This window comes from Somniosus microcephalus, unplaced genomic scaffold (assembly GCF_052327205.1).
Source record: "Somniosus microcephalus isolate GS21.2 unplaced genomic scaffold, FLI_Smic_1.0 unresolved_chr3, whole genome shotgun sequence".
In the NCBI taxonomy this organism is placed as follows: Eukaryota; Metazoa; Chordata; class Chondrichthyes; order Squaliformes; family Somniosidae; genus Somniosus; species Somniosus microcephalus.
Genome location: NW_028225181.1, coordinates 55,572,272 through 55,598,200, shown reverse-complemented (window position 1 = coordinate 55,598,200; position 25,929 = coordinate 55,572,272). Strand labels below are relative to the sequence as shown.

The 25,929-nt window shown below is 51.4% G+C and overlaps 1 protein-coding gene across 1 annotated transcript in view; it reads right to left on the bottom strand.

Moving 5' to 3' along the window:
• Window positions 1–1,352: 1,352 nt before the first annotated feature.
• LOC147091460 (uncharacterized) overlaps window positions 1,353–25,929 on the bottom strand; it is a 130,099-nt gene continuing 105,522 nt past the window's right edge. The window contains exons 26-30 of the mRNA XM_085976805.1: window positions 25,774–25,926; window positions 22,128–22,283; window positions 6,147–6,299; window positions 3,498–3,659; window positions 1,353–2,748 (exon numbers count right to left, since the gene is read on the bottom strand). Of these exons, the coding sequence (XP_085832931.1) occupies window positions 1,664–2,748; window positions 3,498–3,659; window positions 6,147–6,299; window positions 22,128–22,283; window positions 25,774–25,926 (1,709 nt within the window). The 3' untranslated portion in view covers window positions 1,353–1,663. The remainder of the gene's footprint in view (window positions 2,749–3,497; window positions 3,660–6,146; window positions 6,300–22,127; window positions 22,284–25,773; window positions 25,927–25,929) is intronic.

Here is a 25,929-nt window from a genome sequence, read left to right as displayed (position 1 = left end):
CGGGATATGGATAGCCTTCCTGCAGAAGATACTTCGGTGTCTCCGGGTGTGGGAGGGCAAGGAATTTCACCAAGGTTAAGAAGGTCGACACGAACAAGATATCCGGTCGACCGATTGAAAATGGACTTTTAAATTGATAGTAATGTTTTAAAATTGTTGAAATATTATATTTGTATTTTAGTTGTAAATAAATTAATTATAAATTGTAAAGGTTATTTTAGGTTGGAGCATGTTTTAAAAGGAGGGGTGAATGTGGTGATTATTTCCTATGTTTAATAAGTATTGTGATTGGTGAATGGGGTGGTTGTTCTCTGTGTTAGTAAGAAGTATTGTAATTGGTTGTTTGTTTCTACCTTGAGATATATGCTGTAAACTCATTGGTAGTGGATGTCAGGTGATTTGTGGTGGCCATCTTAAATTCAGTTCTCTCCAGTCATGGTTGGAGACTGGTGTTGAAAGATGTGCTACTGGATTTTTAAAGTTAATAAAGCCTAGATTAGAAAGGCAAATCTATTCTTTATTTCAGGGGCATTTATTGGGGTGATGTTAAAGGGGAGGGGAGGTAGTGTGGGGACATTTATTGGGGCGATGTTAAAGAGGTGGGGAGGATGTGTGGGGACATTTATTGGTGATAAGTTAAAGGAGAGGGAGTGCGGGCGAATTTATCGCACAATTTTAAAGGGGAGGGGTTGGAGTGTGGGGGCTGACATGAATCTTGTCATTCATGTGAAAATGACTTTTGAAGTAATACTGGGCGGCCTGCTGGTGGTGCTGTCCAGGGAGAGTATAAATGCTCGGGCATGGGCCCAGCTTGCTCAGGACATTCTTTAACAGGAACTAGTGAAGGACACTAGACCTCCATGTTGTAAAACAGTTGATTAAAGCTTTGTTTAACGCTCAGACCAAGTGCCTAGTAGTTTTCTTACATCAGGGGCATTAATTGGGGTAATGTTAAAGGGGAGGGAGTGTGCAGGCTTATATTGGGAGATGTTAAATGGGAGGGGAGGGAGTGTGGGGGCTTTTATTGGGAGATATTAAAGGGGAGGGGAGGGAGTATGGGGCCATTTATTGGGGCGATGTTAAAGGGGGGGGAGGGAGTGTGGGGGCTTTTAATGGGAGATATGAAATGGGAGCCAGTGTGGGTTGCCTTGCACTGTATATTGGGGGTGGTCTGTGTTCCTGGGCGGGGGGGTGGGAGGGGGGAATGGTGGGAAATTCTGCCCTGAAGCTGCAGATTGGAGATTAGAGGTTGGAGGGCAGAGGTTAAAGGTCGGCGGTCAGCGGTGACCTTCTTTCGGACGGGCCCTTCAGTAGGGGCTGTTGCATGAAATAATAGACAATCTACACGGAACTCAATGCAAGCAGTTTATTCAAATAATCTTATTCCATTTTCAGAAAAGAGAGAAGGGAGAAAGTCGCAGCAACAATCACAGCTGCCGGATTGTGCTGGGCAAATCGAGAGTGGGGGCATGGACCCTCCCCCCCCGCCGGTGTCACACGTTTGCCCTGTCCTGACTCCGCCCATACCCTCCCCCCTCCAGGATTGGTTCCCCCAGCAGTGTTTCTAATAGGATGAAGAGATTGCTCAGAGTGAGTCTGTAGTCTGATCCCAGCCGGGAGCGGTCTGGCGCGCGCACGCCACGGCGGCGAGGCGGCTACTTGTCTATCCACTCCTTCTCGCGTTGCCCCCCTTATTCTGCTGCCGATTAGCTCTCCCTGAACCCTTTGCCCAAGTCTTCTTGCTCTGGGCTCGCCCCTTGGGCTGAGACGCTCCTTTCCCCTTTCTACTCCGGACACCTTTATTCTTACTGGCCCATTTTCTACTCCAGGCACGTTTACCCTTGACCTTACTGGCCGACTTTTTACTCCAGGCACGTTTACCCTTGACCTTACTGGCCGACTTTTTACTCCAGGCACGTTTACCCTTGACCTTACTGGCCACCTTTCCACTCCCGGTACGTTTACCCTTGACCTTACTGGCCACCTTTCCACTCCCGGTACCTTTACCCTTGACCTTACTGGCCACCTTTCCACTCCCGGTACGTTTACCCTTGACCTTACTGGCCACCTTTCCACTCCCGGTACCTTTACCCTTGACCTTACTGGCCCCCTTTCCACTCCCGGTACCTTTACCCTTGACCTTACTGGCCACCTTTCCACTCCCGGTACCTTTACCCTTGACCTTACTGGCCACCTTTCCACTCCCGGTACCTTTACCCTTGACCTTACCGGCCCCCTTTTGGCTCATGGCACTGCTACCCTTAGTTTTACCCTTTGACCCAGTCGAGGCTCCTTTGTCCCCCTTGGCAGTGCTCTTGTCCCGGTTCACTTGGATGCAGCCTCCCATCTCTGTCGCCTTGACCTCTTCCTCGTCATCCTCCTCCCCCTCTTCCTCCTCCTCCGCCTCCTCATCTTCAAGCTCTCCACTGGTCCTTGCGTTGGCTCCCTTCACCCTCTCCACCTCTCCGTCCTCCTCGTCCTCTCCATTCTCTTCGTCCTCCTCGTCCTCTCCATCCTCCTCGTCCTCTCCATCCTCCTCGTCCTCTCCATCCTCCTCGTCCTCTCCATCCTCCTCGTCCTCTCCATCCTCCTCGTCCTCTCCATCCTCCTCGTCCTCCTCACTGGTCGTTGCATTGTCTCTCTTCATGCCCTCGCTGTCTTCACTCAAAGATTGGTGGCATTTTATCTGGCAACTTCCGCTGCAGCAGGTCAGAGGGCGGTGGCAGTCCTCATCGGATTTACAGCTTTCTGGAATGGGAAGGAAGGGGTTAAAGAACAACCAGAGGAACACCTAGAGTTGTGTGCATGCAAGGAGCATTTGGCCCAAGAACTCTCCCCAATCATGGACTCTATCCACCCATTTAATCTCCTCCCGCAGCCCATGTACACTCTCCCCTATCATGGACTCTACCCACCCATTCAATCTCCTCCCACAGCCCATGTACACTCTCCACTACCATGCAATCACACCCCTCTCATGGACTCTCCACTCTCTCACGGACGCTTCCCCCTCTCGCGGGCCCCCTCTTCTCCCGCGGGCCCTCCCTTCTCCCGCGGGCCCGCCCTTCTCCCGCGGGCCCTCCCTTCTCCCGCGGGCCCTCCCTTCTCCCGCGGGCCCTCCCTTCTCCCGCGGGCCCTCCCTTCTCCCGCGGGCCCTCCCTTCTCCCGCGGGCCCTCCCTTCTCCCGCGGGCCCTCCCTTCTCCCGCGGGCCCTCCCTTCTCCCGCGGGCCCTCCCTTCTCCCGCGGGCCCTCCCTTCTCCCGCGGGCCCTCCCTTCTCCCGCGGGCCCTCCCTTCTCCCGCGGGCCCTCCCTTCTCCCGCGGGCCCTCCCTTCTCTCGCGGGCTCTCCCTTCTCTCGCGGGCTCTCCCTTCTCTCGCGGACTCTCCCTTCTCTCGCGGACTCTCCCTTCTCTCGCGGACTCTCCCTTCTCTCGCGGACTCTCCCTTCTCTCGCGGACTCTCCCTTCTCTCGCGGACTCTCCCCATGTGGTTCTCACCGGTTGTGTGGTATGTGTAGACACATCGTTTCCCACAGTCCCCGACTTCACAGCACTGCTTCCAGCCTCCGCAATCCTCGTCCGTCTCGCACTTCTCCGACTGCGCCTTATCGCAGATGTGTTGTGTCGTAGAAGGTTCCGGACATTTCCTGTCTCTCATTTCTGTTTTTAAAAATAAACGCAACGAGTATTAAAATCAGTGACTGAGTGTCGAAGGACTCTGAGAAACCTAGAGGGGCGGAGTATGGACATGAAGCTCCGAGTCTCGCGTAACTCCTGGATGGAAGGGATTGAGGGAAATCGGGCAAGGGATGGGGGGGATGCGGGGCTGCTGTAGGAGTTAAACGTCCCCCACTACTGAATCTGCTCCCCTCTGGACATTCACCTCTGCAATTCCACCTCCCCGGCGCCCACACCCCGCCCCCTCCCCCATCAATTGTCAACACCCAGGGGATGACGTCTATCATGGTCAAAGATGTACATTTTTAATGAGTGTGATAGGGGTGGAGAGGATTTTTAAAAATTCGCTCCTGTGACGTGTGTGTCGCTGGCAAGGCCAGCATTTAGTGTCCCTACCACAATCGCGCTTGAGAAGGTGGTGGTGAGCTGCCTTCTTGAACCGCTGCAGTCTGTGAGGTGAAGGTACTCCCATAGTACTTGGAGGTGGTGGTGTTCCCATCCACCTGCTGCCCTTGTCCTTCTAGGTGGAAGAGGTCGCGTGTTTGGAAGGTGCTGCCAAAGAAGCCTTGGGGAGTTGCTGCAGTGCATCTTGTAGACGGTACACACTGCAGCCACGGTGCGCCGGTGGTGGGGGGAGTGAATGTTTAAGGTGGTGGATGGGGTGCCAATCAAGCGGGCTGTTTTGTCCTGGATGGTGTCGAGTTTCTTGAGTGTTGTTGGAGCTGCACTCATCCAGGCAAGTGGAGAGTATTCCATCACACTGCTGACTTGTGCCTTGTAGATGGTGGAAAGGCTTTGGGGAGTCAGGAGGTGAGACACTCACCACAGAATACCCAGCCTCTGACCTGCTCTTGTGGCCACAGCATTTATGTGGCTGGTAGAGTTAAGTTTCTGGTCAATGGTGACCCCCCAGGATGTTGATGGTGGGGGATTCGGCGATGGTAATGACGTTGAATGTCAAGGGGAGGTGGCTAGACTGTCTCTTGTCTTTACAATCTATATTAACGATTTGGAGGAGGGGACCGAGTGTAACATATCAAAGTTTGCAGATGATACTAAGATGGGAGGGAAAGTAGTGAGTGAGGAGGACATAAAAAACCTGCAAGGGGACATAGACAGGCTAAGTAAGTGGGCAGAGATTTGGCAGATGGAATACAATACTGGAAAGTGTGAGGTTATGCACTTTGGCAGGAAAAATCGTAGAGCAAGTTATTATTTTAATGGCAAGAAACTGGAAAGTACTGAAGTACAAAGGGATCTGGGGGTCCTGGTGCACGAAACTCAAAAGGTTAGTATGCAGGTTCAGCAAGTGATTAAGAAGGCCAATGGAATGTTGGCTTTCATTGCTAGGGGGATAGAATATAAAAATAGGGAGGTATTGCTTCAGTTGTACAAGGTATTGGTGAGACCGCACCTGGAATACTGCATACAGTTTTGGTGTCCATACTTAAGAAAGGACATATTTGCTCTCGAGTCAGTACAAAGAAGGTTCACTCGGTTAATCCCGGGGATGAGGGGATGGACATATGAGGAGAGGTTGAGTAGATTGGGACTCTACTCATTGGAGTTCAGAAGAATGAGAGGCGATCTTATTGAAACATATAAGATTGTGAAGGGGTTGGATCGGGTGGATGCGGGGAGGATGTTCCCGATGATGGGTGAAACTAGAACTAGGGGGCATAGTCTTAGAATAAGGGGCTGCTCTTTCAAAACTGAGATGAGGAGGAACTACTTCACTCAGAGGGTGGTAGGTCCATGGAATATGCTGCCCCAAAAAGCTGTAGAAGCGACATCATTACATAAATTTAAAACAGAAATAGACAGTTTCCTAGAAGCAAAGGGAATTAAGGGTTACGGGGAGCGGGCAGGAATTTGGACATGAGTCTAGGTTCGGATCGGCCATGGCCCTGTGGGTAGCGGAGCGGGCCCAGGGGCCGTGTAGCCTGATCCTGCTCCTATTTCGTGTGTCTAATTCTGTTAGATTCAGGAGATGGTTCTGTGATGGTGGATTGGCGGTTAGGATCATATCAGCCATGATCTTATTGAATGGCGGAGCAGGCTCGAGGGGCCGATTGGCCTACTCCTGCTCCTATTTCTTATGTTCTTATGTTCTTATCTCTGGCACTTGTGTTGGCGAATGTAACTTGCCACTTATCCGCCCAAGCCTGAATGTCATCCAGGTCTTGCTGCATGCGGGCATGGACTGCTTCATTATCTGAGGAGCTGCGAATGCAGCTGAACATGGAGGGATTTCCAGAGCTTAGGGCCCTAGACACCGGAAGGCACGGCCATCAATGGTGGAGCCTCCACGTTTAGCCCTATTACCACACCCCGGGTATCATTCTGGTGAATCTGTGCTGCTCCCATTCCAAGGATAAAATATCCTTCCTGAGGTTCAGTACCCAGAACTGAACACAGTAACTCCCCCAGAGGCTCTTGCTGATTCCCAGGAAAGACAGTCCTTCTTACTGTGTCTGGAAGCTCGATGGACACATCTTTTCCCACAGCCAGCATCACAGCAAGTCAACCAAAGATCGCAATCGTCATTATCCTCGCACTCCTTTCCATAGTTTACATCACACATGGGACCAAGGCGACTGGGAGCCGGGCAACTGCTGTTCTCTGTAAGGCAACCAGAACCAGATTCGTTTTAAGGTCCATTCAACGTCTGCGGGGTGGGCGGGTTAGACACAGAGTAAAGCTCCCTCGACACTGTCCCAGCAAACACTCCCAGGGCAGGTACAGCTCGGGTTAGATAGAGAGTAAAGCTCCCTCTACACTGTCCCAGCAAACACTCCCAGGGCAGGTACAGCACGGGTTAGACACAGAGTAAAGCTCCTTCTACACTGTCCCAGCAAACACTCCCAGGGCAGGTACAGCTCGGGTTAGATAGAGAGTAAAGCTCCTTCTACACTGTCCCATCAAACACTCCCAGGGCAGGTACAGCTCGGGTTGGATACAGAGTAAAGCTCCCTCTACACTGTCCCAGCAAACACTCCCAGGGCAGGTACAGCACGGGTTAGATAGAGAGTAAAGCTCCCTCTACACTGTCCCAGCAAACACTCCCAGGGCAGGTACAGCTCGGGTTAGATAGAGAGTAAAGCTCCCTCTACACTGTCCCAGCAAACACTCCCAGGGCAGATACAGCACGGGTTAGATAGAGAGTGAAGCTCCCTCTACACTGTCCCAGCAAACACTCCCAGGGCAGGTACAGCTCGGGTTAGATAGAGAGTAAAGCTCCCTCTACACTGTCCCAGCAAACACTCCCAGGGCAGGGACAGCACGGGTTAGATAGAGAGTAAAGCTCCCTCTACACTGTCCCAGCAAACACTCCCAGGGCAGATACAGCACGGGTTAGACACAGAGTAAAGCTCCCTCTACACTGTCCCATCAAACACTCCCAGGGCAGATACAGCTCGGGTTAGATACAGAGTAAAGCTCCCTCTACACTGTCCCATCAAACACTCCCAGGGCAGGTACAGCACGGGTTAGATACAGAGTAAAGCTCCCTCTACACTGCCCCATCAAACACTCCCAGGGCAGGTACAGCACGGGTTAGATACAGAGTAAAGCTCCCTCTACACTGTCCCATCAAACACTCCCAGGGCAGGTACAGCACGGGTTAGATACAGAGTAAAGCTCCCTCTACACTGTCCCATCAAACACTCCCAGGGCAGGTACAGCACGGGTTAGATACAGAGTAAAGCTCCCTCTACACTGCCCCATCAAACACTCCCAGGGCAGGTACAGCACGGGTTAGATACAGAGTAAAGCTCCCTCTACACTGTCCCATCAAACACTCCCAGGGCAGGTACAGCACGGGTTAGACACAGAGTGAAGCTCCCTCTACACTGTCCCATCAAACACTCCCAGGGCAAGTACAGCACGGGTTAGATACAGAGTAAAGCTCCCTCTACACTGTCCCATCAAACACTCCCAGGGCAGGTACAGCACGGGGTTAGATACAGAGTAAAGCTCCCTCTACACTGTCCCATCAAACACTCCCAGGGCAGGTACAGCACAGGTTAGACACAGAGTGAAGCTCCCTCTACACTGTCCCAGCAAACACTCCCAGGGCAGATACAGCACGGGTTAGATAGAGAGTAAAGCTCCCTCTACACTGTCCCAGCAAACACTCCCAGGGCAGGTACAGCACGGGTTAGATAGAGAGTAAAGCTCCCTCTACACTGTCCCATCAAACACTCCCAGGGCAGGTACAGCACGGGTTAGATAGAGAGTAAAGCTCCCTCTACACTGTCCCATCAAACACTCCCAGGGCAGGTACAGCACGGGGTTAGATACAGAGTAAAGCTCCCTCTACACTGTCCCATCAAACACTCCCAGGGCAGGTACAGCACAGGTTAGACACAGAGTGAAGCTCCCTCGACACTGTCCCAGCAAACACTCCCAGGGCAGATACAGCACGGGTTAGACACAGAGTGAAGCTCCCTCTACACTGTCCCAGCAAACACTCCCAGGGCAGGTGCAGCTCGGGTTAGATACAGAGTAAAGCTCCCTCTACACTGTCCCATCAAACACTCCCAGGGCAGATACAGCACGGGTTAGATACAGAGTGAAGCTCCCTCTACACTGTCCCATCAAACACCCCCAGGGCAGGTACAGCACGGGTTAGATACAGAGTAAAGCTCCCTCTACACTGTCCCAGCAAACACTCCCAGGGCAGGTACAGCACGGGTTAGATACATAGATACATAGATACATAGAAGATAGGAGCAGGAGTAGGCCATTCGGCCCTTCGTGCCTGCTCCGCCATTCGATGAGATCATGGCTGATCCTTTAATTCAGTATCCCGTCCCCGCCTTCTCTCCGTAACCCTTAACCCCTTTTGCCCGTAGAAATATATCTAATTCCCTCTTAAATATATTTAATGAGCTGGCGTACACTGCCCTCTGTGGCAATGAGTTCCACAGGTTCACCACTCTCTGAGTGAAGAAATTCCCCCTCATCTCTGTCCTAAATGGTTTAGCCCTTATCCTTAAATTATGTCCTCTAGTTCTGTTCTCACCCGCCAAGGGAAACATTCCTTCTGCATCCAGTCTGTCTAGACCTGTCAGAATTTTATACACTTCTATGAGGTCCCCTCTCAATCTTCTAAACTCCAGTGTGTACATCCCTAAACTACATAGTCTCTCCTCATAGGTCATTCCCGCCATTCCTGGTATCAGCCTGGTGAATCGCCGCTGCACCCCCTCCATGGCAAGAACATCCTTCCTCAGATGAGGCGACCAAAACTGTACACAGTACTCGAGGTGTGGTCTCACCAGTGCCCTGTACAGCTGCAGCAAGGTATCCCTGTTCCTGTATTCTAACCCTTTTGCTATGAAGGCCAGCATACCGTTTGCCTTCTTGACCGCCTGTTGCACCTGCATGCTCGCCTTCAGTGACTGGTGTACAAGAACACCCAGGTCTCTCTGTACTTCCCCCTCTCCCAATCTATTGCCATTTAAATAATAATTTGCCCTCCCGTTCCTGCACCCAAGGTGGATAACTTCGCACTTGTCCACATTATAGTGCATCTGCCATTTATCCGCCCAATCGCCCAGTCTGTCCAAATCGCTCTGGAGCTTCCTGGTCTCTTCCTCTGAGCCCACCCCCCCTCCTAGTTTAGTGTCGTCTGCAAATTTGGAAATGCTGCATCCGACTCCCTGATCCAGGTCATTAATGTAAATTGTGAACAGCTGGGGGCCCAGGACAGATCCCTGTGGTACCCCACTTGTTACTGCCTGCCATTCAGAAAATGAGCCGTTTATTCCAACTCTCTGTTTTCTATCTGACAGCCAGTTCCCTATCCACGCCAAAACTTTCCCCTTTATCCCATGAGCCTCAATTTTCCATGCTAATCTTTTATGTGGGACCTTATCGAAGGCCTTTTGGAAGTCCAGGTACACCACATCTACTGGCTCTCCCCCATCTATTCTACCAGTTACTCCCTCAAAAAATTCCAATAGATTAGTCAAGCACGATTTACCCTTTGTAAATCCATGTTGACTCTGTCCTATCCTGTCCCCATTTGCTAAGTGCTCCGCTATTTCATCCTTAATGATGGACTCCAGCATTTTGCCCACAACTGATGTAAGGCTTACAGGTCTGTAATTACCTGCTTTTTCCCTACCCCCCTTTTTGAATAGTGGGGTAACGTTAGCTACCCTCCAATCCATCGGCACTGTTCCCGAGTCTAATGAATTCTGAAAAATCATCCTTAGTGCATCCGCTATCTCTAGGGCCACCTCCTTCAGTACCCTAGGATGCATGTTATCAGGCCCTGGGGATTTGTCCACCTTCAATCCCCTTAGCTTCCTTAACACCATATCCTTAGAGATATTGATTTGCGTCAGTTCCTCCTTTGCCAATGTCCCTATTTTTCCCGATATCCCAGGGAGGTTTTTTGTGTCTTCCTTCGTAAAGACTGACCCAAAGTATGCATTTAGTTGATCTGCCATTTCCTTATTTCCCATTATATATTCCCCCGTATCTGACTGCAATGGACCAACTTTGGTTTTCACCAGTCTTTTCCTTTTGATATACTTATAAAAGCTTTTGGAGTTAGTTTTTATATTTTCCGCCAGCTTGTTTTCGTAAGCTATTTTGCCCCTCTTGATTATGCCCTTTGCCCTCCTTTGCTCTATCTTAAACTGTTCCCAATCTTCCGCTCTGGCGCTTTTTTTGGCTATTTTATACGCCCTATCTTTGGATTTTATGCTGTCTCTAATTTCCCCTGTTATCCACGGTTGAGTCACCTTTTTAGATTTCCTTTTATGCCAGATTGGTATAAACAATTTTTGCAATTTTGTCATTCTATCTTTAAATGTTTGCCATTGTTTATCTACCTCCAGTCCTCCCAGGAACGTTGTCCAATCAGACCTACTCAGTTCCCGTCTCATGGCATCATAATTCCCCTTGTTTAAATTCAGGACCTTAGTCTCTGAGTCAATTTCTTCGCTCTCCATTTCGAGTGAGAAATCGATCATGTTATGATCGCTCTGACCCAAGGGTCCCCGTACAACAAGATTACTGATTAGTCCCTTCTCATTGCACAGTACCCAGTCCAATATAGCCTGTTCCCGAGTTGGTTCCTCGACATATTGATCCAGATAACCATCCCTCAAACACTCAAGGAATTCCTCCTCCTCATTATTTTTACTGATTAGGCTAGTCCAATCTATATGTAAGTTAAAGTCACCTATGATGACAGCTGTGCTCTTATTGCACGCTTCTCTAATTTCCCTCGTGATGCCCTCCCTAACCTCTATTTTACTATTTGGAGGCCTATATACCACTCCTATTAATGTTTTTCGCCCCTCGCTATTTCTTAGCTCCACCCATATAGATTCTGTATTAACTGAGTTAATATCCTTCCTTTCAATTGCATTTATCCCCTCTTTTACTAGCAATGCTACCCCTCCTCCCTTTCTTTTTTGTCGATCCTTCCTAAATACTGAATACCCCTGTATGTTAAGCTCCCAGCCCTGCTCACCCTGCAACCATGTTTCCGTAATCCCAATTAGGTCATAATTATTAATCTCTATTTCCACAGCTAATTCATCTACCTTGTTCCTGATGCTTCTCGCATTAAGGTATAAAACCCTCAGGCTTTTTTTATGCTCACATTTTTTATGAATTAGTTTGGCCCTTTGTTTTTTGTTCCTCACCCTTTTATCATTTATTTCTGTCTGCCTTTCACTTTCCTCTATTTCACTACATAGGTTTCTAGCCCCCTGCCATACTAGTTTAAATGCTCCCGAACTGCTTTATCAAAAATTACCCCGAGAACATCAGTTCCATCTCTGCACAGGTGTAGACCGTCCCTTTTGTATAGGTCACACCTACCACAAAACTGGTTCCAATGCCTCAAAAATTTAAAACCCTCCCTCTTACACCACTGCTCAAGCCACGTATTTAGCCTAACTATCCTGTTCTCTGTACTCTTACTAGCACGTGGCACTGGTAGTAATCCAGAGATTACTACCTTCGAGGTCCTACTTTTTAGCTTGGCTCCTAACTCCCGAAATTCTACTTGTAGGACCTCTTCCCTTTTTTTAGCTACGTCGTTGGTACCAACATGTATCACGACAACTGGCTGTTCCCCCTCCCCCTCCAGAATGTTCTGCACCCGCGCCGAGACATCCTTGACCCTTGCACCAGGGAGGCAACATACCATCCTGGAGTCTCGGTCGCGACCACAGAAACCCCTATCTATTCCCCTTACAATCGAATCCCCTATTACTATAGCCCTGCCACTCTTTTTCCCTCCCTTCTTTGCAACAGAGCCAGTCATGGTGCCATGAGCCTGGCTGCTGGTGCCTTCCCCCGATGTGTCACCCCCCCCGACAACAGTACCTAAGGCGGTGAACCTGTTGCTAAGGGAGACAACCCCAGGGGATTTCTGCACTACCTTCCTGCCCTTGCTCTGCCTTTTGGTCACCCATGTACTGTCTACGCTGGCCTTAACCTGCGGTGTGACCAACTCACTAAATGTGCTATCCACACCCCTCTCAGAATCGTGGATGCTCCAAAGTGAGTCCATCTGCAGCTCAAGGGCCGTCATGCGGTCCCACAGAGTAAAGCTCCCTCTACACTGTCCCAGCAAACACTCCCAGGGCAGATACAGCTCGGGTTAGATACAGAGTAAAGCTCCCTCTACACTGTCCCAGCAAACACTCCCAGGGCAGGTACAGCTCGGGTTAGATAGAGAGTAAAGCTCCCTCTACACTGTCCCAGCAAACACTCCCAGGGCAGGTACAGCTCGGGTTAGATAGAGAGTAATGCTCCCTCTACACTGTCCCATCAAACACTCCCAGGGCAGGTACAGCACGGGTTAGATACAGAGTAAAGCTCCTTCTACACTGTCCCAGCAAACACTCCCAGGGCAGGTACAGCACGGGTTAGATACAGAGTAAAGCTCCCTCTACACTGTCCCAGCAAACACTCCCAGGGCAGGTACAGCTCGGGTTAGATAGAGAGTAAAGCTCCCTCTACACTGTCCCAGCAAACACTCCCAGGGCAGGTACAGCACGGGTTAGATACAGAGTAAAGCTCCCTCTACACTGTCCCAGCAAACACTCCCAGGGCAGGTACAGCTCGGGTTAGATAGAGAGTAAAGCTCCCTCTACACTGTCCCAGCAAACACTCCCAGGGCAGGTACAGCTCGGGTTAGACACAGAGTAAAGCTCCCTCTACACTGTCCCAGCAAACACTCCCAGGGCAGGTACAGCATGGGTTAGAAACTGAGTAAAGCTCCCTCTACACTGTCCCATCAAACACTCCCAGGGCAGGTACAGCACGGGTTAGATACAGAGTAAAGCTCCCTCTACACTGTCCCAGCAAACACTCCCAGGGCAGATACAGCACGGGTTAGATACAGAGTAAAGCTCCCTCTACACTGTCCCATCAAACACCCCCAGGGCAGGTACAGCACGGGTTAGATACAGAGTAAAGCTCCCTCTACACTGTCCCAGCAAACACTCCCAGGGCAGATACAGCACGGGTTAGATACAGAGTGAAGCTCCTTCGACACTGTCCCATCAAACACTCCCAGGGCAGATACAGCTCGGGTTAGATACAGAGTGAAGCTCCCTCTACACTGTCCCAGCAAACACTCCCAGGGCAGGTACAGCTCGGGTTAGATACTGAGTAAAGCTCCCTCTACACTGTCCCATCAAACACTCCCAGGGCAGATACAGCATGGGGTTAGATACAGAGTAAAGCTCCCTCTACACTGTCCCATCAAACAATCCCAGGGCAGGTACAGCTCGGGTTAGATACAGAGTAAAGCTCCCTCTACACTGTCCCATCAAACACTCCCAGGGCAGGTACAGCACGGGTTAGATACAGAGTGAAGCTCCCTCTACACTGTCCCATCAAACACTCCCAGGGCAGGTACAGCACGGGTCAGATACAGAGCAAAGCTCCCTCTACACTGTCCCATCAAACACTCCCAGGGCAGGTACAGCTCGGGTTAGATACAGAGTAAAGCTCCCTCTACACTGTCCCATCAAACACTCCCAGGGCAGGTACAGCACGGGTTAGATACAGAGTAAAGCTCCCTCTACACTGTCCCATCAAACACTCCCAGGGCAGATACAGCTCGGGTTAGATACAGAGTAAAGCTCCTTCTACACTGTCCCAGCAAACACTCCCAGGGCAGGTACAGCACGGGTTAGATACAGAGTAAAGCTCCCTCTACACTGTCCCATCAAACACCCCCAGGGCAGGTACAGCACGGGTTAGATACAGAGTAAAGCTCCCTCTACACTGTCCCATCAAACACTCCCAGGGCAGGTACAGCTCGGGTTAGAAACAGAGTAAAGCTCCCTCTACACTGTCCCATCAAACACTCCCAGGGCAGGTACAGCACGGGTTAGATACAGAGTAAAGCTCCCTCTACACTGTCCCATCAAACACTCCCAGGGCAGGTACAGCTCGGGTTAGATACAGAGTAAAGCTCCCTCTACACTGTCCCATCAAACACTCCCAGGGCAGGTACAGCTCGGGTTAGATACAGAGTAAAGCTCCCTCTACACTGTCCCAGCAAACACTCCCAGGGCAGGTACAGCACGGGTTAGATACAGAGTAAAGCTCCTTCTACACTGTCCCAGCAAACACTCCCAGGGCAGATACAGCATGGGTTAGATACAGAGTAAAGCTCCTTCTACACTGTCCCAGCAAACACTCCCAGGGCAGGTACAGCACGGGTTAGATACAGAGTAAAGCTCCCTCTACACTGTCCCATCAAACACTCCCAGGGCAGGTACAGCACGGGTTAGATACAGAGTAAAGCTCCCTCTACACTGTCCCATCAAACACTCCCAGGGCAGGTACAGCACGGATTAGATACAGAGTAAAGCTCCCTCTACACTGTCCCATCAAACACTCCCAGGGCAGGTACAGCACGGGTTAGATACAGAGTAAAGCCCCCTCTACACTGTCCCATCAAACACTCCCAGGGCAGGTACAGCACGGGTTAGATACACAGTAAAGCTCCTTCTACACTGTCCCATCAAACACTCCCAGGGCAGGTACAGCACGGGTTAGATACAGAGTAAAGCTCCCTCTACACTGTCCCATCAAACACTCCCAGGGCAGGTACAGCACGGGTTAGATACAGAGTAATGCTCCCTCTACACTGTCCCATCAAACACTCCCAGGGCAGATACAGCACGGGTTCGATACAGAGTAAAGCTCCTTCTACACTGTCCCATCAAACACTCCCAGGGCAGGTACAGCACGGGTTAGATAGAGAGTAAAGCTCCCTCTACACTGTCCCATCAAACACTCCCAGGGCAGGTACAGCACGGGGTTAGATACAGAGTAAAGCTCCCTCTACACTGTCCCATCAAACACTCCCAGGGCAGGTACAGCACAGGTTAGACACAGAGTGAAGCTCCCTCTACACTGTCCCAGCAAACACTCCCAGGGCAGATACAGCACGGGTTAGACACAGAGTGAAGCTCCCTCTACACTGTCCCAGCAAACACTCCCAGGGCAGGTACAGCTCGGGTTAGATACAGAGTAAAGCTCCCTCTACACTGTCCCATCAAACACTCCCAGGGCAGGTACAGCACAGGTTAGATACAGAGTAAAGCTCCTTCTACACTGTCCCAGCAAACACTCCCAGGGCAGGTACAGCACGGGTTAGATACAGAGTAAAGCTCCCTCTACACTGTCCCAGCAAACACTCCCAGGGCAGGTACAGCTCGGGTTAGATAGAGAGTAAAGCTCCCTCTACACTGTCCCAGCAAACACTCCCAGGGCAGGTACAGCACGGGTTAGATACAGAGTAAAGCTCCCTCTACACTGTCCCAGCAAACACTCCCAGGGCAGGTACAGCTCGGGTTAGATAGAGAGTATAGCTCCCTCTACACTGTCCCAGCAAACACTCCCAGGGCAGGTACAGCTCGGGTTAGACACAGAGTAAAGCTCCCTCTACACTGTCCCAGCAAACACTCCCAGGGCAGGTACAGAATGGGTTAGATACTGAGTAAAGCTCCCTCTACACTGTCCCATCAAACACTCCCAGGGCAGGTACAGCACGGGTTAGATACAGAGTAAAGCTCCCTCTACACTGTCCCAGCAAACACTCCCAGGGCAGATACAGCACGGGTTAGATACAGAGTAAAGCTCCCTCTACACTGTCCCATCAAACACCCCCAGGGCAGGTACAGCACGGGTTAGATACAGAGTAAAGCTCCCTCTACACTGTCCCAGCAAACACTCCCAGGGCAGATACAGCACGGGTTAGATACAGAGTGAAGCTCCTTCTACACTGTCCCATCAAACACTCCCAGGGCAGATACAGCTCGGGTTAGATACAGAGTGAAGCTCCCTCTACACTGTCCCAGCAAACACTCCCAGGGCAGGTACAGCTTGGGTTAGATACTGAGTAAAGCTCCCTCTACACTGTCCCATCAAACACTCCCAGGGCAGATACAGCATGGGGTTAGATACAGAGTAAAGCTCCCTCTACACTGTCCCATCAAACACTCCCAGGGCAGGTACAGCACGGGTTAGATACAGAGTAAAGCTCCCTCTACACTGTCCCATCAAACACTCCCAGGGCAGATACAGCTCGGGTTAGATACAGAGTAAAGCTCCTTCTACACTGTCCCAGCAAACACTCCCAGGGCAGGTACAGCACGGGTTAGATACAGAGTAAAGCTCCCTCTACACTGTCCCATCAAACACCCCCAGGGCAGGTACAGCACGGGTTAGATACAGAGTAAAGCTCCCTCTACACTGTCCCATCAAACACTCCCAGGGCAGGTACAGCTCGGGTTAGAAACAGAGTAAAGCTCCCTCTACACTGTCCCATCAAACACTCCCAGGGCAGGTACAGCACGGGTTAGATACAGAGTGAAGCTCCCTCTACACTGTCCCATCAAACACTCCCAGGGCAGGTACAGCACGGGTTAGATACAGACTAAAGCCCCCTCTACACTGTCCCATCAAACACTCCCAGGGCAGGTACAGCACGGGTTAGATACACAGTAAAGCTCCTTCTACACTGTCCCATCAAACACTCCCAGGGCAGGTACAGCACGGGTTAGATACAGAGTAAAGCTCCCTCTACACTGTCCCATCAAACACTCCCAGGGCAGATACAGCACGGGTTAGATACAGAGTAAAGCTCCCTCTACACTGTCCCATCAAACACTCCCAGGGCAGATACAGCACGGGTTAGATACAGAGTAAAGCTCCTTCTACACTGTCCCATCAAACACTCCCAGGGCAGGTACAGCACGGGTTAGATACAGAGTAAAGCTCCCTCTACACTGTCCCATCAAACACACCCAGGGCAGGTACAGCACGGGTTAGATACAGAGTAAAACTCCCTCTACACTGTCCCATCAAACACTCCCAGGGCAGATACAGCATGGGTTAGATACAGAGTAAAGCTCCTTCTACACTGTCCCATCAAACACTCCCAGGGCAGGTACAGCACGGGGTTAGATACAGAGTAAATCTCCCTCTGCACTGTCCCATCAAACACTCCCAGGGCAGGTACAGCACAGGTTAGATACAGAGTAAAGCTCCCTCTACACTGTCCCAGCAAACACTCCCAGGGCAGCTACAGCATGGGTTAGATACAGAGTAAAGCTCCCTCTACACTGTCCCATCAAACACTCCCAGGGCAGGTACAGCACGGGTTAGATACAGAGTAAAGCTCCCTCTACACTGTCCCATCAAACACTCCCAGGGCAGGTACAGCACGGGGTTAGATACAGAGTAAAGCTCCCTCTACACTGTCCCAGCAAACACTCCCAGGGCAGGTACAGCTCGGGTTAGATACAGAGTAAAGCTCCTTCTACACTGTCCCATCAAACACTCCCAGGGCAGATACAGCATGGGTTAGATACAGAGTAAAGCTCCCTCTGCACTGTCCCATCAAACACTCCCAGGGCAGATACAGCTCGGGTTAGATACAGAGTAAAGCTCCCTCTACACTGTCCCAGCAAACACTCCCAGGGCAGATACAGCATGGGTTAGATACAGAGTAAAGCTCCCTCTACACTGTCCCAGCAAACACTCCCAGGGCAGGTACAGCACGGGTTAGATACAGAGTAAAGCTCCCTCTACACTGTCCCAGCAAACACTCTCAGGGCAGATACAGCACGGGTTAGATAAACAGTAAAGCTCCCTCTACACTGTCCCAGCAAACACTCCCAGGGCAGGTACATCACGGGTTAGATACAGAGTAAAGCTCCCTCTACATTGTCCCATCAAACACTCCCAGGGCAGGTACAGCACGGGATAGATACAGTGTAAAGCTCCCTCTACACTGTCCAATCAAACACTCCCAGGGCAGGTACAGCACAGGTTAGATACAGAGTAAAGCTCCCTCTGCGCTGTCCCATCAAACACTCCCAGGGCAGGTACAGCACAGGTTAGATACAGAGTAAAGCTCCCTCTACACTGTCCCATCAAACACTCCCAGGGCAGGTACAGCACGGGTTAGATGCAGAGTAAAGCTCCCTCTACACTGTCCCATCAAACACTCCCAGGGCAGGTACAGCACGGGTTAGATACAGAGTAAAGCTCCCTCTACACTCCTCAGCCCCCATACTCCCAGTGCCACGTGCTAGTGAGTATAGGAATGGGAGGATAGAGCAGATGAATGCGTGGCTAAAGAGTTGGTGTAGGGGGGAGGGTTTTACTTTCCTGGATCACTGGGCCTGCTTCTGGGAAAGGTGGGACTTGTACAAGTCGGACGGGTTGCACCTGAACCAGAGCGGGACAAATATCCTTGCGGGGAGGTTTGCTAGCACGGTTGGGGGGGGTTTAAACTAACTTGGCAGGGGGATGGGATACAGAGGGGAGCTGAAATAGGGGGTGATGTGCTGCCAATTATAGAGAAAAAAACAAGTCAGCTTGGTAGACAGGGCAAACATATAAGGACAAGGCTGGATGGCATCTATTTTAATGCAAGGAGTCTTGCAAATAAGGTGGATGAACTGAAGGTGTTGATAAACACATGGGAGTATGATATTGTTGCTATCACGGAGACATGGTTGAGGGAGGGGCAAGACTGGCAGCTCAATATTCCGGGGTACAGAATCTTCAGGCGAGACAGAGGGGGAGGTATAAGAGGAGGGGGTGTCGCAATATTAATTAAGGAGTCAATTACTGCAGTAAGGAGGAATGATATATTAGCAGGTTCCTCTAATGAGGCCATATGGGTGGAGCTTAAAAACAAAAAGGGTGCAAGCACTTTGCTGGGAGTGCACTATAGGCCTCCAAACAGTCAGGGGGAGATAGAGGAACAGATATGTAGGCAAATCTCAGAGAAATGTGCAAATAATAGGGTAATAATAATGGGGGATTTGAACTTCCCCAATATTAACTGGGATAGTCAGAGTGTGAAAGGCTCAGAGGGTGTAGAATTCTTAAAGTGCATCCAGGAGAGCTTTTTGAGCCAGCATGTAGAAAGTCCTACAAGACAGGGGGCGGTACTGGACCTAATTCTAGGGAATGTGGCCGGCCAAGTGGAAAAAGTGCTAGTAGGTGAGCACTTTGGTGACAGTGACCATAATATGGTGAGATTTAAGGTGGTCATGGAAAAGGACAGGGATGGGCCGGAAATAAAGGTTCTAAATTGGGGGAAGGCCGATTTTAATAGGATAAGGCAGGATCTGGCCAAAATGGACTGGGATCAGCTACTTGTAGGAAAATCCGCATCGGAGCAATGGGAGGCTTTCAGAAGGGAGATTGAGATCATACAATGGCAACATGTTCCCGTAAAGGTCAAGGGTGGTTCCAAAAACCACAGGGAACCTTGGATGTCAGGGGATATACGAGAATGGATTAGGAAAAAAAGGAGGGCTTTTGGCAGATACAAAAGGCTAAAGACGGAGGAAGCCCTAGAGGAGTACAAAAAGTGCAGGGGGATACTTAAAAAAGAAATTAGGAGATCAAGGAGGGGCCATGAAATAACACTGGCGAGCAAAATAAAGGAAAATCCTAAGATGTTTTATAAGTATATTAAGGGTAAGAGGATAACTAGGGAAAAAATAGGGCCCATTAGGGACAAAAGTGGCAATCTGTGTGTGGAGCCGGAAGATGTAGGAGGGGTTCTAAATGAATTTTTTCCATCTGTTTTCACTATGGAGAAGGACGATGTAGACATAGAAATAGGGCGGGGGGACTGTGATATGCTCGAACATATTAACATCGAGAGGGAGGAGGTATTGGCGGTTTTAGCTGGCCTAAAAATGGATAAATCCCCAAGCCCGGATGAAATGTATCCCAGGCTGCTGTGTGAGGCAAAGGAAGAGATTGCGGGGGCTCTAACACATATATTCAGGACCTCTCTGGCCACAGGGGATGTGCCAGAGGACTGGAGAACCGCTAATGTAGTACCATTATTCAAGAAGGGAAGTAGGGAAAAACCGGGGAACTACAGGCCAGTGAGCCTAACATCAGTGGTAGGAAAATTATTGGAAAAAATTCTGAGGGACAAAATTTGTCTCCACTTGGAGAGGCAAGGATTAATCAGGGATAGTCAACATGGCTTTGTCAAGGGAAGATCATGTCTGACTAATTTGATTGAATTTTTTGAGGGGGTGACTAGGTGTGTGGATGAGGGTAACACAGTGGATGTGGTATACATGGATTTCAGTAAGGCCTTCGATAAAGTCCCGCACAGGAGACTGGTCAAGAAGGTAAGAGCCCATGGAATCCAGGGTGCCTTGGCACATTGGATACAAAACTGGCTTAGTGGCAGAAGGCAGAGGGTGATGGTCGAAGGTTGTTTTTGTGACTGGAAGCCTGTGGCCAGTGGGGTACCACAGGGATCGGTGCTGGGTCCCTTGCTGTTTGTGGTCTATATTAATGACTTGGATATGAATGTAAAAGGTATGATCAGTAAGTTCGTGGATGATACAAAAATTGGTAGGGTGGTAAATAGCGAGGAGGGTAGCCTCAGTCTGCAGGACGATATAGATGGGTTGGTCAGATGGGCGGAACAGTGGCAAATGGAATTTAACCCGGAAAAGTGCGAGGTGATGCACTTTGGGGGGGACTAACAAGGCAAGGGAATACACAATGAATGGAAAGACCCTAGGCAAGACGGAGGGTCAGAGGGATCTGGGTGTGCAAGTACACAGATCCCTGAAGGCGGCGGAACAGGTGGATAAGGTGGTAAAAAAGGCATATGGGATACTTGCCTTCATTAGTCGAGGCATTGAATATAAGAGCAAGGAGGTTATGATGGAGCTGTATAAAACACTGGTTAGGCCACAGCTGGAATACTGTGTGCCGTTCTGGTCGCCACACTACAGGAAGGATGTGAACGCGTTAGAGAGGGTGCAGAGGAGGTTCACCAGGATGTTACCAGGGCTGGAGCACTTCAGCTATGAAGAGAGACTGGGCAGATTGGGTTTGTTTTCCTTGGAGCAGAGGAGGCTGAGGGGGGACATGATTGAGGTGTACAAAATTATGAGGGGCATAGATAGGATGGATGCTGAGGAGCTTTTTCCCTTAGTAGAAGGGTCAAAAACTAGGGGGCATAGATTCAAGGTAAAGGGCGGGAGGTTTAGAGGGGATTTGAGAAATAACTTTTTCACCCAGAGGGTGGTTGGAGTCTGGAACTCACTGCCTGAAAGGGTTGTGGAGGCAGGAACACTCAACATTTAAGAAGCATTTGGATGAGCACTTGAAATGCCATAGCATACAAGGCTACGGACCAAATGCTGGAATATGGGATTAGATTAGACAGGGCTTGATGGCCGGCGCGGACACGATGGGCTGAAGGGCCTCTATCCGTGCTGTATAACTCTATGACTCCTCATCCCCAAACTGTGGGACGCCTCACCCCCCAAACTGTGGGGACTCCTCACCCCCCAATCTGTGGGACTCCTCACCCCCCCAAACTGTGGGGACTCCTCACCCCCCAAACTGTGGGACTCCTCACCCCCCAAACTGTGGGATTCCTCACCTCCCAAACTGTGGGGACTCCTCACCCCCCCAAACTGCGGCGACTCCTCACCCCACAAACAGCGGGGACTGCTCACCCCACAAACAGCGGGGACTGCTCACCCCACAAACTGTGGGGACTCCTCACCCCACAAACTGCGGGGACTCCTCACCCCACAAACTGCGGGGACTCCTCACCCCACAAACTGCGGGGACTCCTCACCCCACAAACTGCGGCGACTCCTCACCCCACAAACTGCGGGGACTCCTCACCCCACAAACTGCGGGGACTCCTCACCCCACAAACTGTGGGGACTCCTCACCCCACAAACTGCGGGGACTCCTCACCCCACAAACTGCGGGGACTCCTCACCCCACAAACTGCGGGGACTCCTCACCCCACAAACTGCGGGGACTCCTCACCCCACAAACTGCGGCGACTCCTCACCCCACAAACTGCGGGGACTGCTCACCCCACAAACTGCGGGGACTGCTCACCACCCAAACTGTGGGACTCCTCACCTCCTTTGAAGGATTTGAAGACACAGCGTTTGCCACATCCCGCGTCACAGCACATCTGCCAACTGTCGCAGTCGCCGTCTCCCTCACACTCGTCTCCCAGCTTCATGGTGCAAACCTTGCTCAGTGTGCTGGTGGTCGGACACTGTTGGCTTTTTTCTTGTAAAGGAAGACACCAAGAGACTGTTAAAGCACACGGGATCCTGGGCTTTCGAAACAGAGGCATAGAGTACAAAAGTAAGGGAGTTATTGGTCAACCTTTTCATCAATCCACTGGTTAGGCCCCAGCTGGAGTATTGTGTCTAATTCTGGGCACCACACTTTAGGAAGGATGTCAAGGCCTTGGAGAGGGTGCAGAGGAGATTTACCAGAGTGGGATCAGGGATGAGGGACTTCAGTTATGTGGAGAGACTGGAGAAGCTGGGGTGGTTCTCCTTAGAGCAGAGAAGGTTAAGGGGGAGATTTACTAGAATTGTACCAGGGATGAGGGACTTCAGTTACGTGGAGGGACTGGAGAAGCTGGGATTGTTCTCCTTAGAGCAGAGAAGGTTAAGGGGGATATTTACCAGAATGGGATCAGGGATGAGGGACTTCAGTTGCATGGAGAGACTGGAGAAGCTGGGATTGTTCTCCTTGGAGCAGAGAAGGTTAAGGGGGAGATTTACCAGAATGGTACCAGGGATGAGGGACTTCAGTTGCATGGAGAGACTGGAGAAGCTGGGATTGTTCTCCTTAGAGCAGAGAAGGTTAAGGGGAGATTTACCAGAATGGTACCAGGGATGAGGGACTTCAGTTACATGGAGAGACTGGAGAAGCTGGGATTGTTCTCCTTACAGCAGAGAAGGTTAAGGGGGAGATTGACCAGAATGGTACCAGGGATGAGGGACTTCAGTTCTGTGGAGAGACTGGAGAAGCTGGGGTTGTTCTCCTTAGAGCAGAGAAGGTTAAGGGGAGATTTACTAGAATGGTACCAGGGATGAGGGACTTCAGTTACATGGAGGGACTGGAGAAGCTGGGGTTGTTCTCCTTAGAGCAGAGAAGGTTAAGGGGGAGATTTACCAGAATGGTACCAGGGATGAGGGACTTCAGTTACATGGAGGGACTGGAGAAGCTGGGATTGTTCTCCTTAGAGCAGAGAAGGTTAAGGGGGAGATTTACCAGAATGGTACCAGGGATGAGGGACTTCAGTTATCATAGAACTAGGGGGGGAGATGAGAAGAATGCTTTTTGTGCAGCGAGTGGTGATCTGCAATGCACTGCCTGAACGTGTGGTGGAAGCAGATTCAACAGTAACAATCAAAAGGGAATGGGATAAATACTGGAAGGCAAAGCATTGGTGGGGCAATGGGGAAAGAGCAGGTAGGAGTGGGACTAATTGGATAGCTCCTTCAAAGAGCTGGCACAGGCACGATGGGCCAAATGGCCTCCTTCTGTGCAGTATGATTAGGATCAATATATTGAGGGGTCTGGAGGGTGGGCGTAGAGGGATTTGAACACAGGGATGGAGCATGTTAAAATGGAGGTGTTGCTGGACCGGGAGACAATGTAGGTTAGTGAGCACAGGGTGGGTGATGGGTGAACGGGACTTAGTACCCACTCTTGCCCCTGAAGGGGCTATCAGTACATCACCCACTGCCTCTGTGTCTCCTCCTGACGGCGAGTGTGGCCTCTGTTGTTTGACTGTGGAGGCAGCACCTCAGCCAATTCCCGACCCCATCAGAGGGAGGGAGGTCCGGGAAGTGTCAAATTCAGGGCCTGGGACAAAGGGCCGAGGGAATGGTTAGAAGGTGGGGATGGATTGAGACCTGGGCGGGGATTGGGGGTTGGGGGGGCGCAGTCTCTCTTGGCCAATGGAGCTCAGTACCACACCGGGCAGTGTTAATACAAACAGAGCTGCCGAAGGAGCTGGGGCCTTTTCTCACAGAGGCTCCTGGAGCCTAGGCCTATGAGACAGAAGGGACTGGGGCCTGGGCCTATCAGACACAGAGGACTGGAGCCTGGACCTATCAGACACAGGAGCCTGGGCCTATCGGAAACAGGGGCCTGGAGCCTGGACCTATCAGACACAGGAGCCTGTGTCCTGGGCCTATCAGACACAGGAGCCTGGGCCTATCGGAAACAGGGGCCTGGAGCCTGGGCCTATCAGACACAGGAGCCTGTGTCCTGGGCCTATCAGACACAGGGTCGCACAGCTTTGGGCCTATCAGACACAGCAGCCTGGACCTATCAGACACAGAAGCCTGTGTCCTGGGACTATCAGACACAGGAGCCTGGGCCTATCAGACACAGGGGGCTAGAGCCTGGGCCTATCAGACACAGAGGCCTGGAGCCTGGGCCTATCAGACACAGGAGCCTGGGCCTATCAGACACAGGGGGCTAGAGCCTGGGCCTATCAGACACAGGGGGCTAGAGCCTGGGCCTATCAGACACAGAGGCCTGGAGCCTGGGCCTATCAGACCAGGAGCCTGGAGCCTGGGCCTATCAGACACAGGGGACTGGAGCCTGGGCCTATCACTCACAGTAGCCTGCGCCTCTCAGACACAGGCGCCTGGAGCCTGGGCCTATCAGACAGAGGAGCCTGGGCCTATTAGACACAGGAGCCTGGATCCTGGGCCTATCAGACACAGGAGCCTGCAGCCTGGGCCTATCAAACACAGGAACTTGGAGTGTGGGCCTATCAGACAGAGGGGCCTGGAGCCTGGGCCTATCACACATAGGAGCCTGGAGCCTGGGTCTATCACACACAGGAGCCTGGAGCCTGGGCCTATCGAACACAGGAGCTTGGAGCGTGGGCCTATCAGACACAGGAGCCTGGGCCTATCGAACACAGGAGCTTGGGCCTATCAGACACAGGAGCCTGTGTCCTGGGCCTATCACACACAGGGTCACACAGCTTTGGGCCTATCAGACACAGCAGCCTGGAGCCTGGGCCTATCAGACACAGAGGCCTGGAGCCTGGGCCTATCAGACACAGGATCCTGGAGCCTGGGCCTATCAGACACTGGGGCCTGGAGCCTGGGCCTATCAGACACAGGAGCCTGGGCCTATTAGACACAGGAGCCTGCAGCCTGGGCCTATCAAACACAGGAACTTGGAGCCTGGGCCTATCAGACACAGGGGCCTGGAGCCTGGGCCTATCACACATAGAAGCCTGGGCCTATCACACACAGGAGCCTGGACCTATCAGACACAGGAGCTTGGACCTATCAGACACAGGAGCCTGGGCCTATCAGACACAGGAGCCTGGAGCCTGGGACTATCGAACACAGGAGCTTGGAGCGTGGGCCTATCAGACACAGAAGCCTGGGCCTATCGAACACAGGAGCTTGGACCTATCACACACAGGGGCCTGGAGCCTGGGCCTATCGGACACAGGAGCCTCGGGCCTGGGCCTATCAGACACAGGGTCTTGTAGCCGGGGCCTATCAGACACAGGAGCCTGGAGCATGGGCCTATGAGACACAAGGGACTGGGGCCTGGGCCAATCAGACACAGTGGCTTGGAGCCTGTGTCCTGGGCCTATCAGACACAGACTCCCACAGATTTGGGCCTAGTCCTGTCAGGCAGAGCCTGTCCAGCGGGTTCCTGCTGCTGTCTACCGTTGGGGTGTCGCGATGCTGCGAGCTGAGGGTTTTGGGGTCGTCCTTACTATACGAGGAGGAGTAGACACATCGCTTCCCACAGCCAACATCGCAGCACTGCATCCATGATGAGCAGTCCTCGTCACTGCTACAAGCCTTGCTCGAGTTCTTGGAGCAGATATGCCTCGCTCGGTAGGAATTCGGGCATTCGTCATCTTCATCTG